We start from the raw sequence: 17434 nt of genomic DNA on the forward strand, positions 1-17434 counted from the left end.
GTCAGAGATGCTTTTGAGCTTCCCTTATGGCTGCACCATTTTCTCAGAAAGCAGTTACGCCTGCCAGCTCCTTTCCTGCTGCTGAGCCTTTGCTCACATGCTCCGCATCTTGCTTGACACGGTTGAGAGGAATGTAGCCAGCAGGACTTGAGGGCTGAGCTGTAGGAATGGAAGCATCCTCTGCTGTTTGAAACAGAGCGCGTTTCTAAGCTGTGTTTCAGCAGTAAGCAGGCAGTGCCAGGAGTAGGGAACTGCTGGCAAGGGCTCGGTGCAGCTCTTCCCTCACCCTGCACCACGACTGCTCTGTTTTCTCTGCAGACCATGTTCTCCCGGCAAGAGGAAGGAATCACCTGCTGGCAGTTGGTGTTCCTGTTTCTGCCTGCGCAAACGATCCCATATGGCCAAACACCAATTGCAGAGCAGTGCCAGGGAGCCTTCCAAAGCAGAACGCGTGGTCCTGGCAGGTAAGGGTGCAAATCCAGCTTTCAAAGCACTGCTTGTCAGCAACATGGGTAGAATTCATGCTTTCAGTGGGCTTGTACCTCCTTCTGGCGTTCAAGCCCATACCTGACATCTTCAGCTGACCCCTGTTTTCCCAAAGGAGCCTCTGAAGCCTTTGCCTCCATGGGCAGAGGAAGTTGGATGCTAACCCCTGTGTATCCACTCCTTCCTAGGTGAATCGAGCTCTTGTGAACCCAGAAGAGCCAGGTCAAGTGCTGATTGCTCAGAGAGTGCTTCCATCAACAGAGACCTCATGGGAAGCACAAGTTGCTGCAATTCAAATGAGAGCCTCCCGTGTGCCAGCAGCGACGGAGAGCAGGAGGTCATTGTTCAGGCACTCATTTCTCCCAGCTCTGCTGAAGGGGCTGATCTGAGCCTGCCAGAAAACACAGTCACCAGCCTGGACTGTGGCCTGGTGCCTTTGCAGAGCAGCCCAGACCAAACACAACCCGAGTGCCCCAACAGCGGCACCTCCAAGCAGGACGAAGTCACTGTCACTGAGGAGCAGCCGAGCCTCTTGGAGGGGGACTTGGAGTCAGGCCTCCAGTCCCAGGCACCCGGCAGCAGCACGAGCTCCGAGCCACTCTCTCCTCAACAGCAAAGGATGAGTCCTGTCTTTCCAAGTGACTAAAGGCACGCTCATGCTCAGTCAACGGGATGGGGTGTTGGAAGAAGAAATGCTTAGAAGAGAAAATTTCCAGTGTTCATTTTAAAATATGGCATTTTTAAAAAGAGAAGAAGATAGAATAAGCAGATGTTGACAGATAAAGGGCACCTCATCAAATTTTGGGAAAGTCCATCTTGAGGAAACTTGGATAAGAGCAGAAAATAACTGTTTATGGATATACCCAATCACTAAAAATACCACCCTGAGTGCCAGCTCATGGCCCCAGACCCTTTTCTTCATTTCAAGAGCTGTCATCACAGAGGGCATCTTCCTGAGCTGGAGACCCTGAAGTAAAAGAATCCTTGGTCCTCAGTCCATGTAACTGATTTGCCTCGGAGCTGTGAACGTCACAGTGCACAGCTGAAAAACTGGCAGAGTTCCCCTGGAAACCCTGATTTGAATTCAGCAAAGTTCATCAAATCCAACAAGATTCAGAGGAAATGTTACAGGAACAACAAGTTGATATTTTCTCTGAAACTTCCTGGTAGGAGCACTAGAAATGTGGTCAGAAGTCTTTGTGGCATATGTAGGCCTCTTTTAAGAGATCAACATCACCTTTTGCAAAACAGAAAGATGTGGTGATTTATTCACATGAATACTGTGTCTGAACTCCACTTGTACCTGCCAAAGATCCTGCTACCTTCTCAGCTCAGTGAAGATTTGGCCTGCTGTATGCCCTGAATTATGGTATGGTCTTACCAGATTTTCCGAGTGAAATAACACATGACCAAACACTGCTCCTACTTCAGAATATATCCTGAGTTCATCCCACCTAATACAGACAGAATCATCTTATGCTCTGTTATTAGAGTATGAGAGATGGTTTGCATTGTTGACTAAACATACTTTTAGCACCATAGAACCATAGAATATCCCAGTTTGGAAGGAACCCAAAAAGATCATCAAGTACAACTCCTGGATCCACACAGGACTACCCAAAAATCAGACCCTGTGTCTGAGAGCACTGTCCAAAATACTTCCTGAAATCTGGCAAGCTCAGTGCTGTGACTACTTAATCTGGGGAGGCTGTTCCAGGGCCCAATCACCCTAAATCTTACTTCACTGATTCCTGAGAATTTCTTGGATGACCACGTTCCTATGTCATATGTATCCAGGTTAGATTGCATGAACCAAGCAGATCAATGTGATCTCATCCTCAACAATTTTGCATAAACCTAAAAGCACTGAGTTTTGTAAATGGGAAAGAAACACAAAGCAGACGCAGTTCTTATTCAAACTATAAAATGTCTAGGTGTTTCATGGGAAAAATAAATTTATATTGAACATATTTATATGTAAATTTTATTGTACAATAGAAATAAAAGAACATTAAAAACAATGAGAAACGTGCTGTTGTTTTATTCGTCTTCACAATGATGATGAAGAAAATTAAGTACAGAAGGATTTGGCCCAATATTCACTGACTTGTGTTGTCCCAGATTAGACTTCTCTAAGTGTAAACTCAGAGACCGAAACTACTGTCTTGATGTTCAGATGTCCTTTGCCCAAACCAGTGGGGTTGCTCAGGTGTGTATAGGTCTGTGGGTATGTGTGCAAGGACGAGCATGCACATATATGTGTGTGCACAGAGGTGTGCAGAGTGTTGGAGCTGCACAAGGACATTGTGGTACCGGTGTGTGCGTGCACTTTGGGAGTGAAAGGAAGGGGTTACACATGTGTGTCTAATGTCTGGACTGTGGCAGAAAAGAGGCTGCAGTGTTGTTCTCTGTAGGAAGAGGCCAGTAGTTGCCCCATGTCAGACAGAACCAGTTCAAGTGCTGGCCAAAGCTGAGTCAAGGAGTGATGCTGCTGGCACTTCTGTGATAACTTTGTTAAGGAAGGTTCAAACCACTGCATAGCATATGTGAGAGCTATGAGCAAGAATGATGTGAGACAAACAGCCCTGCAGTCACCAAGGTCAGTGAAGAAGGAGGAGAGGAGGCTTAGTGGACATGGTGGTGATGGACTGATGATTGGGCTGGATGATCTAAGTGGTCTTTTCCAGCTCTCATGATTCTATCATTCTGTGACAGGTGATGTTAGTTTTGTTGACAGGTTCAGCAAGGTGAACTGGGACCAGAGGTACATCCCAAAACCTTTGAGTTGTTGGACTGGAGATAATCTTCCCAAAATAACTAATGAAAATAGTAGAACCATAAAAGGAATTTCTTTATCACTACGAGAAAAAGGGAGGGATCCTTTGGTTAATGAAGGCCTGATTTGGCAAAGCCAGAGACAGTTTGCTTTGCACCACATTTATTTGACTTTCCAGAATGGTGTACTTACTTTCCAGGTATTTCTAAACAGTGATTTTTTATTTCCAAACATGGCTAACAGCAGGTTAAAAATTCTTTTCTTTGTTTCCTTTCTGCTAAGAATGAATGAATTTAATGTGGTCTTTTTCGTGCTTCCTTCTTTACGAAGGAGACAGCTGCTGCATCATGGCAAACAAACATTCAGATGGTTTGGAGAACAAGTCCTTACACAGACTACAGTGTACAGCAATAAAGGGCACACACAACAACATGCAAGACATTCATTCAGCCTCCAAACACTTCTCCCTGTTGACCAATTCAGAACATATTAAACCATTTAAGAAGGGCATTAAGCTTTAGAGTTGATGGGACGTTTTATACCTTGTACTTTTCTCCAACTCCCATAGTAAGCAAGGAAAAACAGAACAATAATAATAAAATCATATACAAAACAAACAAAGAAAGAAACATACAAGCAGAAAACGCTGACAGAAAAAGAATATACCTCGCAAGGTGTCAGGATCCTTTATATCTAATCCTCAAGGCAGAGGATGAAAGCTTTGTCTTTTCTAGGTAACTTGTGGCTAAGACTGGGAGCTGGGAGGACTTTATACTTTCCCTGACCCGGTGGTATGTAAACTAAATATAGAAGGTAGTCAAATAACTATAACATATGTAACATATATATTTATATATATGTATTTTTAAATCCCAGACCTTAAGCCTGAAGTTCCTTGAATGGCTGGAGCTTTTAAATAGTGTTTTGATAGAAATTCTCTCAGCTATCTAAGAGTGCAGCTGGTCAAATCCACAAGCAAGCACGAACGATAAGCTTCATTTATAAGAGCAAACACAGAAGAACAACATGGAGGGAATAGTTGTTAGTTTCTTGAGTGAACTAACCCAGGCACCGTGTAGCCTCTACTATTGCTGTTCCTGAAGGAGAATCTGTTCCTCCCTTTATTTCTGAGCTTCACCCACCTCTACCACCTCTCACAAGAAGTGTGTTTGGGGGGAATATTCATATGGAGTCGAAAGGAGCTGGCTGTTCTATCCAATCAAGAATGGGAAGGCATATGACCTGTAGATTAGAAGATAATCCAAATATTTTACAAGAAATCTCTCCATTTATTTTAACAGCTCACTTGGAAGCTGTGGAAGAATTATCACCTATTTACAAACAAGACAGTGAGAGATAAAATTCCATTGTACAGTGAAATCCGTGAGATAACAAAGACAGAAAGTCAGTAAGTCCATCTGCCACAGCAAGCAGCACTCACCAGGTGATGGGGGAGTTCCTCAGTTTTCTGACATCAAATCTGGATGCTGTAGTGGGTTTAGAAATCAGCCTCCTTGAGGTACTTCTTTATTTGGATATATTCGGAGCTTAAAGTAACTTACTTTAAGAGGAAAATAGCACCAGCTGAGTCCTGGCAGATGGTGATGTGTCTGGGTGGAACAAAGCAGCAGAACAGTCCCTGGCCACTTTTCCCTCTTGCAGTTGAACTCTGTGTTACTTTGTACATTTCTTAGGCCAATGTTAGTGGTTGGGTTTTTATTCCAATTTTGGTTTTTGCCCGAAAATAAGAGTAAGGTTTGTATGTGTTGGAACAGAACAGCACTGAATGAACTGCAATGGAACCAAACTTTAAATTGCACACCTTGCTTCTGAAATTTGAGGAACTTGATGTGCAGAAGCAGCTCGTGAATGCTGAGTTTACAACAGCAAACCTGAAACTACTTTGAATGAGAGGGAAGAAGCAGAAGCTAATTGTGGCAGGGTGATTCTCTTCATTTAATGCTTCCATTTTCTGTTTTGCCAGGGTTCACTGGATTTCATTTAACGTGAGGTTCTTAATGACTATTATATGTATCCATTTAGAGTGTCATTTAGCCAAAGTCTTTCTGAAACAGACAGGCCTTCCTGTTCTGGACTGTGAACACCGTGTAAGTTTTGCCTCTTCTGCCTTTGCCTGGTCTCTCAGTGGGTTCAACTTCTTTATTCAGTCCTAACTAAGTTTGGCCTGTAGGAAATGGAGAATATTCTCATCTGCTAGAGAAAGATGGCTTTAGAAACTTGGGATGTTTCACGGCACTGAGAGACCCTCCTGCTGCCTGCTTATCTTCTGTGATTTTGCTTCTCATAGAATCATAGAATCACAAGGTTGGAAAGGACCTACAAGATCATCCAGTCCAACCGCCCTCCCATCGCCATTGCTGCCACAACCACATCTCATAGCTCCTCATCCAGACACCCAGAGCGTATAGTAAAAAGGAAAGTGAGAAATTAAAATTTCCTCAGCAAAGCTTCAGTCATACCAATAGTGGAGGGTAAGACCAGCTCTCGTGGGGCTTCACAGTCAGATTAGTACAAAACTATTCTCAAAAAGGATGCCATCACCTCTTGTAGGCTGAGCTGCCATATCTGCGGCACCTGCTGTGATTCTGGTGGTGGACAGCTGATTGATTCAGAGATGGCTATTTGTGCCAAAGCATTATTTCCATTTCTATGACATGCAGAACAGAAAACAATCATGGCACTCATTGCCAACTTCTTTTTCATAGAGCAGTGCTTATCAGAGGACTTCACTTGTCTCTCCTTCCTGAGCCTTGTTTCATCTGTTCTGCTTGTGGTGGGGCTATGAAAAACTCATCTGATTGCTGTCCGCTTTTGGACTGATGCCCTATTGAGACAGGAGCTCACCTTCCTTTTCTAAAGTCCTGAAGCTTTAGAGATTCTTTTGGTAGCAATATGAATCAGTTTCTACAGATCGTTTTAGCTTTTGTACTGAGGAAGGATTCCACCACTCTGATAGTCAGCACGCCAGTTACTGTGATGTGCAGCTGAATTGGGCTTTCCTACCTCCTCGTGGTTTGCTGCTGTGCCCGTGCAGAGCTGCAGCTGGGTGGAGTGAGACGCTGTGGTTAGGCTGCTACATGTAGGAGGTGCTAGAATCTCTTTGTTTAAATTTATGATGTTTTGAGAACTTGTAATTGCATAATATTCTGTGCCTGCTATAGATGAAATAAAAGAATGGATTTCTTTTGTTTTTCCTGGAGGATGAGATGTATAAGCCAGGCAACCCATGTCCTGTGGCATGCTGAAAGAGGAAAGCATGCAGATTTCTACATATTTGTGTCTGCAACTTACAGCAGAGTGGTTTTGGTTATCAGATGTTAGTCTTAAAAACTGAGATTAAATCTGAGATATACGTTATGTCCCAACTGCTCTGCAGCTTTACTTATCTGAACAAACTTTTGTATTTGGCTTGATAACAAATGAGGCAAGAAAACGCCTTCCTGGCACTCTGAGATTCCTGCCTAGAGAGCTTTGCTTATGTTTGTTTTTTAAGGCCTGTGTGCTTGAGGTAGATTTAAACTATGTGACAATCTTGGGTGCTTTTTCCCTCTTAAAAAAAAACCTATTTCACACGCTTTTATAGCAAACTTGCAAATGTGACCTACATTTCCCCCAAAATTGGGCTGCAAATGAAAGGAACCAGGGAGTCTCTGAAGACTTTTATCAGTATTCCTCCTGCCTCCTTGTGCTGCGGATAGCAGGCTCATAACTGATTCTTGAACATGTGAGGCTGTCACATAAACCTGTTCTTTCAGAAGTATTTATGTTAAGAATGACTTTGCACACATCCCCTTAACACCCAGGTCCAACACTCTGGCTGTCAGTGTTCATTCTGAACAACCTAAGGAGGTTCTGCTTTCCTTTATGATAGGTTTTCTTTGCAATCATTTTCAGATTAATGCAGACATAAGTTATTAACTAGAATTTCTTCTATTGGTAAAATGTGCGAACCACGAGGGTATTAGTATTATTTGTTCTATTAAATGTGCTTTAACCACTGTCAGACTGTGCAAACAATAACATGAATCAGTCTCACGGTGTGACTGGAACAAGGCTTTGTTTGCAGAAAGAAGAAATGTGCCCTACTGCAGCCTGGTGTGAGGACGTGGGAGCACCTGATTCCTGGTTTCGTTGTCTGCTGGCGTCATTTTGAAGTGTAGTTTGACCACTGTGAACAGACAGCTCACTCTTGGCAGCTGGTGCCTCTAACATTTAATTCTCGGGTATCGGTTCTTGTCTGCTTGGGTATTTTTCCCTGCTATATGGATACTTAACAATGTTGTTCGTAGGTTTTCACGTTCTTCTAGGCTGTACTCCTTCATCCTTCTATTTGCCTTTACTCTGGCAAGTACTAGTTAGACCATAATTGTGTTGTGATAATTGCTTAGTTGGATTTATTTTTATTGGTACAGCAACTGCTGGTATCAAAAGTTGAGCACAGTATCGTTGAAACAAGGTAGCATGTGAGATAACTCCCAGTAAACCTTTAAAATGAAAGTAAATACCCATAATTAAACTATAGCTTGTGTGTGTTTGCACAGGACGAGGGTGGAGTGGCAGACTGGAGTTGCCCTCCCCAGGCACGTCATGGTTACGCTGAAGCACAGAGGGAAAGTTCCATGTCCTGGATGGCTTTACAGTGTCACAACATAGTTGTTGAGCCATGCAGCTTCACAGAGAGATGGCAAAATGCTTCTCCTTCCCAACTGTGTCATGCTGAGAGAGCGTTTGGTGGGAATAGCATTTCTACGTTGATCTTGCCAAATAATAAGTGGACCAAACTCCTGCTTGTGCTCATAGCAGAGTTGTCCCTTAACAAAGTTGCTTGTAGGCAGTTGAGCTGAGGGTCCCCCCTGAGTTGACATCCTGAGGATAATCTGGTAAAGGTGGCATGTGGGAGCCCTGAGCATGGCGTGCTCTCCGGGGGGTGTTTTCACTGACAAGAAAAATTACAGCCTCAGGATAAGCAGAAAGAGATGGAAGATGTTTTCTTGAATTGTCACAGCTGAAATCTGGCTAAAATCTATACTCCCTTTGCAAGGTTTCATTTGTTCTGCTATCTTGACAGGTAAGAGGCTTGGGCATTTTTGCATCTTGTTTTTTGTGATGTGAATTTGTTTTGCATTTTTTTTAGTATCAATAAATTACAGGTTTTCAGTCTGTTTTCTAGAAGACCAGGAGGGAATTGCTCGTCTTAGTCATCGTAGAGTCATACACAAAACAAAGTTTCATCTGGTTGTGAAGCTTAAAGCGTGCCGCTGCACAATTAGAAAGCAATTGCTTTGTACTGGGACTGTAACAGCACTCCCAGTTCTCACTTCATGTCTGCCTGTAAAGTACAAAGTTGTCAGTGCTGTTGGAGGTGCCCTGAGGGATGATGCTGACAGTTGTGTTGATGTTCCCTAGCAGCTCTGAAAAAAAGCATTCAGCGCTCTCTCCTTTATTTTTAATACAGTGATGTCACGTACATGTATCGGTGTTTAAATGCCTTTCATGTTGGGAAGTGGGATGTAGGGATATATTCAGTTTCAGGTTCCTTTTGATGAGTAATTTCATAGGCTTCTTTAGAAAGCAGGGCTTCTTTACTAGCAATTTAGAGCACTTGACCAAGACTTTTGACTCATCTGTAGCGGACTGTGTTTCTTTGCACTTTGTAGAGGAACCCAAAAGCAAATGGTGAGAAGACCTCATGGCTGCCATAGGGAGAAAAACCAACCAGCGCCACCCCGACCACACCTGAGCTGTTTGTTACCAAATGTCTGTAATGTCAGTTTCATTGGACTGACTGGGAGCAGCCAGAAAGTCTGAGCAGGGCCACTGCTATGTAGACAAGCACTCTGTATGCAGGACTGCCACAGCTGAAGGTGAGACCATGTGTTTCTGTAGGTGCTGATTTCTGACGTGGATCCTTGATGTGGACAGCTGAGCAGAACTTAACTAATGGGGTGCTTTTGTGAAGTGGAAGGAAGAGCTGCACAAGCAGCACAGTGCTGCACCAGAGCAGGTTCACACTGGATTTGGGGAGAAATTTCTCTCCAGCAGTGTCCAGGAGGCGTTAGGACAGTGTCCTCAACGTGAACTGACTTGTGCTCAGCCCTGAAGCTGTCATGCAGTTAGACCTGATTATCTTTGTAGGCCTCCTCCCCCGATCTGCTATAAACACGATGAATTTTCTTCCTCTTTTCTTCAGATTACATAAGCTCAGTGAAGAGTTTCTGTGCTTGAGAGAGATGCAGGATAAGAGCACAACAGCACAAGGTCTGCCTTTTGGCAGCTGGAGCTGTGATAATTCCAACATGCATGAAATGGCCTGATGTGCAGCGATTTAATTAATTGTGATTGCAGTCACATTTGGAGTTCAAGAGTTGCAGTTTGCATTTTGTCTGTGTCTTTTCTGGACCACGTGCAATTAAGTTTGAAATATTTCAGCATAATGTATGTAAGTGTACGATGAAGGACACTGCAGTTGCTCTTTTGAAGGTAAACATGTCTGTGTGTCCCTGTGTGTAGGTCCTGAAGCTGATCAGACATACTGTCAATAGTAACATCTTACAGATCAAGCTTGCTTGAGTTCTGATTCCAGTGATGTGGAGATGGGAGGAACAAAAGATATCAAAGCGCTGTTGCTATTCAGAAACATTCAGGTCTTGATTTTAGAAGTACTACTTCAACTTCTTTCTCTGTAAGATGAAAATAAAACCAGTTACCTGTTGTTTTAAGTTCACTGCTGTCTCTAGGGGAAATCTTTCCTTACTGTTATATATTAATAGATTAAGTTCATCTGCAGGGCAAGTAGAAAGAACGGCAAAGACAAAGAAACCACACCTGGGTCTGCAGGAGCTGAATTAGTGGAGGTTCCCAGCTGCTGCTGCTCAGGAGGCATCACCCATAGAGCACAGGCTTGCAGGATATGATGCCTAATTGCTTGTTCAGTTTGTTTCAGAATAGCCTGTTATGTTTGAAGGACTTTTGTAGAACATGAAGTAAATTGATATTTTCCTTCTTGTTTGCATAAGTCCTCAAATTCTTGGCTTCCCAGGCTTTGATTGGAGGGGGTGCAAGACAAAGGAGCAGCATCTGAAAGGCACAGCTTTGTGGAAAGGCTCTTACTGTTCTGTCAGGACCTTAATGCAGCACTGCACAACACTGCAGAGCACTGCAGTGAAATGGCTGAGGTACTTGATCAGGCTTTACCTTCAAGGGTCAGTGTTCCTCATAATGAGAAACAGAAGGGTTCTTCGCTGTGGGAAAAACACTATAAAGAGCAATTAGAGCACAGAACCCTGAGCTGCATCTGCTGCAGGCTTCATTCCAAAGTGTTGAAGTCTGGAAGAATTCACTAAGTTACTGTGCGGTGTCAGCTCAGACATATGTAAAGTACAGGTAAGGATCTTCAAATACAAAACCACTCACATTAATAATCCCCAGGGGACATGAAGGAATGCAGGTCTCGGTGAAGGCAAACAGCATCTGTAGGCAGAAGGCCACGCATCAGAGACCTTTTCTTGTTGTTTGCTTGCATTGTAAGTGAAACATCTAAAATGACACTCCCAGAGGAGAATTATACCCAGGCAGTGGTGCACAGGCATGTATTAAAGTGCTCTTAGTACTTGTAAACACAATCAAATCAGATGGAAACATAGTGCAGAGTTCACTTCCAAAGGTCTTGAAGTTTGTTATTTTTCAGGCAAGATCTGATTGCTCAGGGTGTCAGTTTCATCACTATCAGGATGATTTCCCTCCTGAAGCAGAATCTGTTCGTCCCAGTCTCACAGGAAGGCTGAGGCTCACAGTCCTCATTTCCACATAGGGAAAACGGTCTTGTATTTTGTATTTTGCAAGTGTAGCTGCAGGAGAAAGTAGATCAAGTCTGTCTTTGATGCCAGGAATGAAGTACGAGGAACTGTGCTCGTTTCCCAGTTAAGGGCCATCAAGGTAATTAGACATCTTGAAGTACATTATACTTGATAGATCAGAATATTGCATCTCATTTAAATGTCAGTGGGGTCTTTTGGTGTTTTTTCTGCATCCATATTATTTTGTTTCCTTGTCTTTTGTTCTTTCTAGGGCTCATGTGCTTCTGTTACTGTCTGATTCCTTTCTCTGCTGTTGTTGTTTAAGGTTTTCAGGTATCAGGTGGAATATTTTCCATGAGTGAGTCCACAATAATAGTTTAAATGTCTGTGGGATTTTTTTCCATGGTGCACAGCAGAGGTTAAAGCAGTTCATCTGTCCTTGCACTTGAGGCCTGATTTATGCGTCCTAGCCTTCCACTCGTGACCAGCTGCTGTTCTGTAAGGTGCTTTCCTAAATAGCTCAAGTAAAATCTGAGCTTCATAAATAGGGAGCAAGACGATTGTTTAACAAGGAATGCTACTGTTTTCCGAATCCTATTATGTTCTTTATCAAGTACACTTGTCATGTGAGCCCTTTTACTTTCTCTTGGTGCTTTACTGTAAACAGAAGAAGTAGATTTGAGAGACCAGAGGAGGAAAAACATCAGGATGTTGTGTTCTCACTGGGTGAAACTTTGCAGAAGTGTGGAAGAACACATTGTTCATCATGTGATTCTTTCCTGTTGTGTTTGCTCTCATGCTCACATCGAATGACCGTCAAATTCCAGCTTCAAACCGGCACAGCATCACAGCTGATGGTTTTGCTGTTCAAGTTATTGGAAGTCTTATCTGAACTATGAAAAGTAGGGATTCTTTGCTTTCTGAACATATGGAGTGTGTTTGAGTCACAGCTCGATGCTTTTGTCCCTCAGCTGTGGCAGCTAGAAACTTCTCTTACGTGATAGCTGCCATTCTTATGCAGGCATCTGAATTTGACACCTCAGTTTTCAGGAGAAAAGTCTTCAGTTATTAATATTGCTTACTATGATTATAGCTGATAAGGAGCCCTTGTCACCAACCCTGCGTGGATTCAGAAAATGAATGATCTGAAAAAAAACAAACATGACAGCCATAAGGGGGAAAGAAGAAGTAGAATGTATGACTGAATAATGTAGGCAGTGGCACAGAGTAGGTGGCTTATTACTGTAATTTCTTAAATGTTGGTTGTGAGCTTATTTTGGGAGAGGCTTACGTAAATCAAAAGGGAAGGATGGTCTTTGATCAATCAACAGGTGAGCAACTGTGGGTGAGGGATGCTGGTGAGGAGTCAAGCTGATTGAAGAGATTGATGAGGGTGTAGGAGATATTTAGCATAAAGAAATCTTTGGACTAGGACAGAAAGTCCAGCCCAAGTTAGAATGATCGCAGTCTGTAAGTTCCTTCCTTAGTGGATTTTGCTGGCTAGAGATTTCAGATGTTTTCTTCCTGGCAATAAAATAGTTTCCTTCTAGGGGAAAAAAAAAAACAAAACATAACTGTAAACCCCACAGGATTATGATATCACAGATGTGAGAACTACTGACAGAGACTGCTGGATCTCCTTCATGGAATGGCTTTTAAACAGAACCAGGCGCAACCTTTTGTTTCTTTACGCTGCCCGTGGTTTGTCCTTTTACTCTGGGCTCCTTAGTACTGAATGTGCAGCTCCAGGGTTCTTCAGGAATGAATCAAGTGAAATGATGGATAATTCTCATGTTCTCTTTAAACGGCGAATAACAGAATTTTCATTTCTCCTAAATATTTCTGAGACAAAATAGTTAAGGACAGTGGAAGTGGTATTTCAAGTTACACTGCCAAAACATATCACAGTACAGTGCTACTGGCCTGGTTTTCCATTCTGGTCACCATTCCAATCACCAACATGCTGATCCTGTCTCCAGTGTCAGTCTTTGTGCAGTGCTGTTTTGCGCACTAAACAGGCAGTGTGCTGCCCTCCACACCACCCACGAAGGAGCTATGTGTGTGCATCAATGTGCTTCTGACACATTCTGTGATGGAAGTCACTATGCCTTAGGCCATTAAATAGATATGGTCTGAATTTGATTTTTTGTACTGATAAAGTTAGTGTTTCTGTCACTCTATGCCAGTAGTCCGGTGACTGGACTTAGAAAGCATGTCAGTTTGCTCCTGTAATTGCACCTAACTTTGAAGAATAATTGATTTTCAATACCATTGTTCCATAGTGCTCCTCAAATATTTCACAAATTAAATTCCATTTGAAATGCTTCAGGCAATCTGAAAGAGGAAACTCCCCTTAAAAATACCTGTTATGCAGAGTTTTCTAACTTCCTTGTTTGTCTGGCAGTGATTCAGCCTGGTTGATGCTGACTCAGTTATAACTCTTGTATGTGACTCTTTATGTTCCTGTTTTCATGCTTTTGTTTTATTGAGGGACTGGTTCTTCTGGTCATGGGTTTACATACTGTGACTCAGGTGCAATGCAGACAACACGGCAGTTACAGGAGAAAGCCTGTTAATATCAGGTATGTTAGTACTTACGTTTTCCTTGTGCCTTTAGCTGAGAAATTCATACAGTCATAGAATGCTTTGGGTTGAAAGGGGCCTTAAATTTCCAACTCCCTCCAACAGCTGGTTGTCTCCCACAAGGACAGGCTGCCCTCATCCAGCCTGGCCTTGGCCATCTCTAGGGTTGGGCACCCACAGCTTCTCCAGACAACAGTGCCAGGGCCTCACTGCCCTCTGAATAAAAAGACACACAAGGGTTGAGCAGGTGATCCAAGACAGCTGGCACAGCTTCACCAAGGGTAGATTGTGCCTGACCAACCTGGTGACCTGGTGACCTATGATGGAGTGTTGGCATCACTGCACAAAGGGACAGCAACTAATGGCATCTACCTGGGATCCTGCAAAGCCTTTGGCACGGCCCCTTATGCTCTGCTCTTGTATGGCCCCAGCTGGGGTAGTGCGTCCAGGTTTGGGGTCTTTAACGCAGGAAAACTGTGAACTTCTAGCGATGGTCCAGAGGAAGCCATGAGGATGCTCGAGGGCTGGAGTGCTGCTGCTATGATGACAGGCTGAGGGAGCTGGGCTTTTCAGTCCGGCTTCAAGGAGACCTCGCTATGGCTTTACAATACTTAAACATAAGTAGGAGGGGAATAACATTTTTACACAAGTGATAGGACAAGGAGGAACTTCCTTTGTATGCCCAGCAGAGGCAACGCTTCGCCCGCCCGGTGCCAGCCCTTGGTGCTCCTTGTGCCCCACTCCGCTCGCTCAGAGCTGCGTGCCGCTGCCGACTTGGAGCGGTGTCAGACGCGCCGCGGATGCTTTGTAATTTTAATGCTAAAACGGAGCTGTGCCCGAGGGCTTGCACGCACGTGCCAGGAGGTGGAAAAACAGCAAGCAAACAAACGCGGCCTTTCCAGCGGTGTCGGGGCTCCCTCAACTCTGCCGCAGGCAGGAGCCGCCTTCTTTGTTTTACTCCGTGTTTGGCTTTTCAGATGTTGGAGCGCTCTGCCTTTCATTAGTCTTGGATATGGTGAGGACAGGCCGTATCTGTTGGCTCCCAAGGGCTAAGAACCAAATGTTTAGCTGCTCTGGATAAACCTGGCATTGAAAGTATGTTTGTACAGCTGTCACCTTTGTCCCTATGGCTATTTATTGTCTCCTGTGGTCAGTGGGTGTTTCTCGTGCATCTTTCGGAGGACAGCCCAGGAAGGGACACACCTTGTGGGAAAGGTTCTTGAAGTCTGTGCCCTTTTGACACTGTCCCAAGTGGAGCAATGTCCTGAAAACCTGCATTTTCCTCAGCCAGCATCTAAAGTTCAAAAGTACAGTTGAAAGTTAAGGACAGAGAAGTCGGGTTTTTTGAATTCCTTCTTATAAATGCATCAGTGTAGGTGTGTGCTGGAAGGGATTCAGAACGAATGCTGTCTTTCTCAGAGCTCTGTGCACAGCACAGATTCAGTGCAGCCGCCTCAGGTACCTTCCAGCATTCTGTCAGTCCTGCTTTCTTTCTGAACAGCAGCTGTTTAACACTGACCTGTTTGCCTTGGGGATTTCTGCAGAGGTGCTTTTCACATCCAGTGAGTTCACTTTTGCTTTGAAGACTGCAAAGCCATGTTTTGCTGTTGACGCTGGGTGAGTGTACAGTAAGAATGAAGTGACACAAAAGGCTCAGCTGACCTCACCTCTGCCTTATAAGAACGTGTTCTGCTCGTTGGGGGTGCCAGGAAAGCAGTTCTGTCAAGTGCATTTGTCAGCAAGAGTTACCAGCCCTCGTTTAGAATCAAGGGTTGCGCAGATTAATTGCGTAGTAGTTTAGCTGTGCTCAGTGCAAGGAGTGCAGGAGTTGAATATCACTGAGTAACCGCAGGGGAACCCCGAGTTAATCAGTGTTCCTGCTGATGGTGAGCAGTACTGCATCACTCAGCAGAGCTGCTGCAGGAGTCCTTTGCAGCCTCCTATTTTTAGACCTCGGAGGAGGGCTGTGTCCATCGTCACACACGGTGACTAACCCTCCTGGAGTGCTCTGTGGGCCTATAAATACTGGGTGTGCTATTTCAGTCTCAGTACCTGTGAGGCAGATCGGTGCGTGAGGGCAGCTCTGTGCTGCTGAGGGCAATGTTCCGTCCCACACCTGCCCTCAGGTTACAGCTGGGCTGTGCTGCTGGGCTGTGCTCACACACAGAACCAACCCAGGCGGCTCTCGTTTCTGAGCCCTTGTAAGACAAATCTTGGCCAGTGAGAGTTTCTAAGGGAGATCTGCCCAGTCTGGAGGCGGAATGCTTCCAGCTGTTCATTGCAAACAGCAGACCTGCACTGAAGGATGTTACTGTTCTTAGCACTGTATATTGTGTGCGGTCTCATTGCTGTAAAATAACATATATGTACATATGTTTTAAGATATTGGAGTATCCCTACTGTTGTGGAAGTGTGTACTTAGGCAAGCATTATAAGTGCGAATGCAGCTATTTAACATGCACATGTAGCACTTCATCACTATTGTGATCCTATAATACAGCTGGCTGGTCTTTTTAATTCAGCTGGAGTACTTATCAGGAAAAGAGCTGAACTGGACTTGTATCTCACTTGCTGCTGTCTTGTAATATTGGCCCTTCTGCTTAAATTTAGCCCATCTGTATTCATATTCTCAACCAGTGACCAGCCTCTTCCTTTTGCTGTGTATGCGGCAGTGCCCAGCTACAGGCAAGGTAAGTGAACTTATAGGGCTGCTCTGTCTTTCTGTTCTTATTAAAGTACAAGCTGGATGAAGATTTCAGGGCTGTTTTGTGAGTTCTGACAACTTAAATGTGCTTAATGTTGCCAGGGAGAGCAAAGGAAAACTGTTCTTTTTATGTAGGTGTTGAGATGAAGATTTGCTGTGATGCTCTCAGCTTTGCGGAGGAACTTCTAAAAGTTCCTAATGTAGATTGCACCAGGTGAGCAACCTGGAAATTAAAAAGCCTTTGTTCCCATCTGCAGCTTTGGACAGATCACGTGCACTGCAGCAACTTACAGATCCTGAAACAGGCAAAGAAATAGAAAAAAAAAAAAAGTTCAGTCTTTTGCTGTAGTCACTGAGCTGCATTGGATTCCTTCTGGCAATGCTGTATAGCAGCTGCTCTGTCAACTGCAAGACAGCAAAGTTGTGTCTTTTTAAAGATGGGGCTGTGTCTGTATGTCGGGTCTGCACGACGAGGGTTTGATGGCAGCTGCAGCAGTGACCTCTGGTGGTCTCCAGCAGCTGCCCCAGCTCAGCTCAGAGCCAGATCTACCCAGGACTAGAAGGGTGGTGCTGGTGGCCTGAGCTGAGCCTGAGCAGTGCTGTCTATGCTCTGGGGATGTGGGGAAGGTGTTTGCATTTGCTTTAGCTCTCACTGCTCTGATTTGTTACCAGCCGGTAATAAATTACAGCAATCAGTCTATGCTGAGTGTTTTGACGGTGACAGTAACTGGTGATTGACCTCCCTGTCCTTACCTCAACCTGTGAGATTCCTTTTCCTCCATCCTATTTCCCCCCTGTTCTGTTGAGGAGTGGAGCATGGTGCGGTGGAGCTGAGCTACCTGTTGCTGGATCACAACAGTGTGTGTGTGCTGCTGGGAACCTGTGTGAGGATTCCACCATCATTTTAAAAGAAATCTGAGCAGTGGGAGGACGTTTAAGGAGGGAGCTGAGGGGCTGCTGGGAGCGGCATTCTGACCAGCACAGCTGCAAAAACATGAAACTTTTTCCCTGAAGATTTGGAGGAAAATGTTGGTGTTTCCTGTTGCAGCAAGTCCTGGGAATGTGTAA

General features: G+C 44.2%; 1 protein-coding gene across 1 annotated transcript; it reads left to right on the forward strand.

Moving 5' to 3' along the window:
• The first annotated feature begins 205 nt into the window (after nt 1-205).
• Nucleotides 206-2507, forward strand: LOC146754988 (rho GTPase-activating protein 32-like). Its single transcript, XM_085526582.1, has 2 exons — nt 206-464; nt 675-2507. The coding sequence occupies exons 1-2, from the start codon at nt 398-400 to the stop codon at nt 1130-1132; spliced, it is 525 nt and encodes a 174-aa protein (XP_085382708.1). The 5' UTR covers nt 206-397; the 3' UTR covers nt 1133-2507.
• The last annotated feature ends 14927 nt before the right edge of the window (nt 2508-17434 follow it).

The sequence above is a fragment of the Coturnix japonica genome, chromosome 37 (assembly GCF_054131305.1).
Source record: "Coturnix japonica strain WE chromosome 37, WE-NBRP24, whole genome shotgun sequence".
Taxonomy (NCBI): Eukaryota; Metazoa; Chordata; class Aves; order Galliformes; family Phasianidae; genus Coturnix; species Coturnix japonica.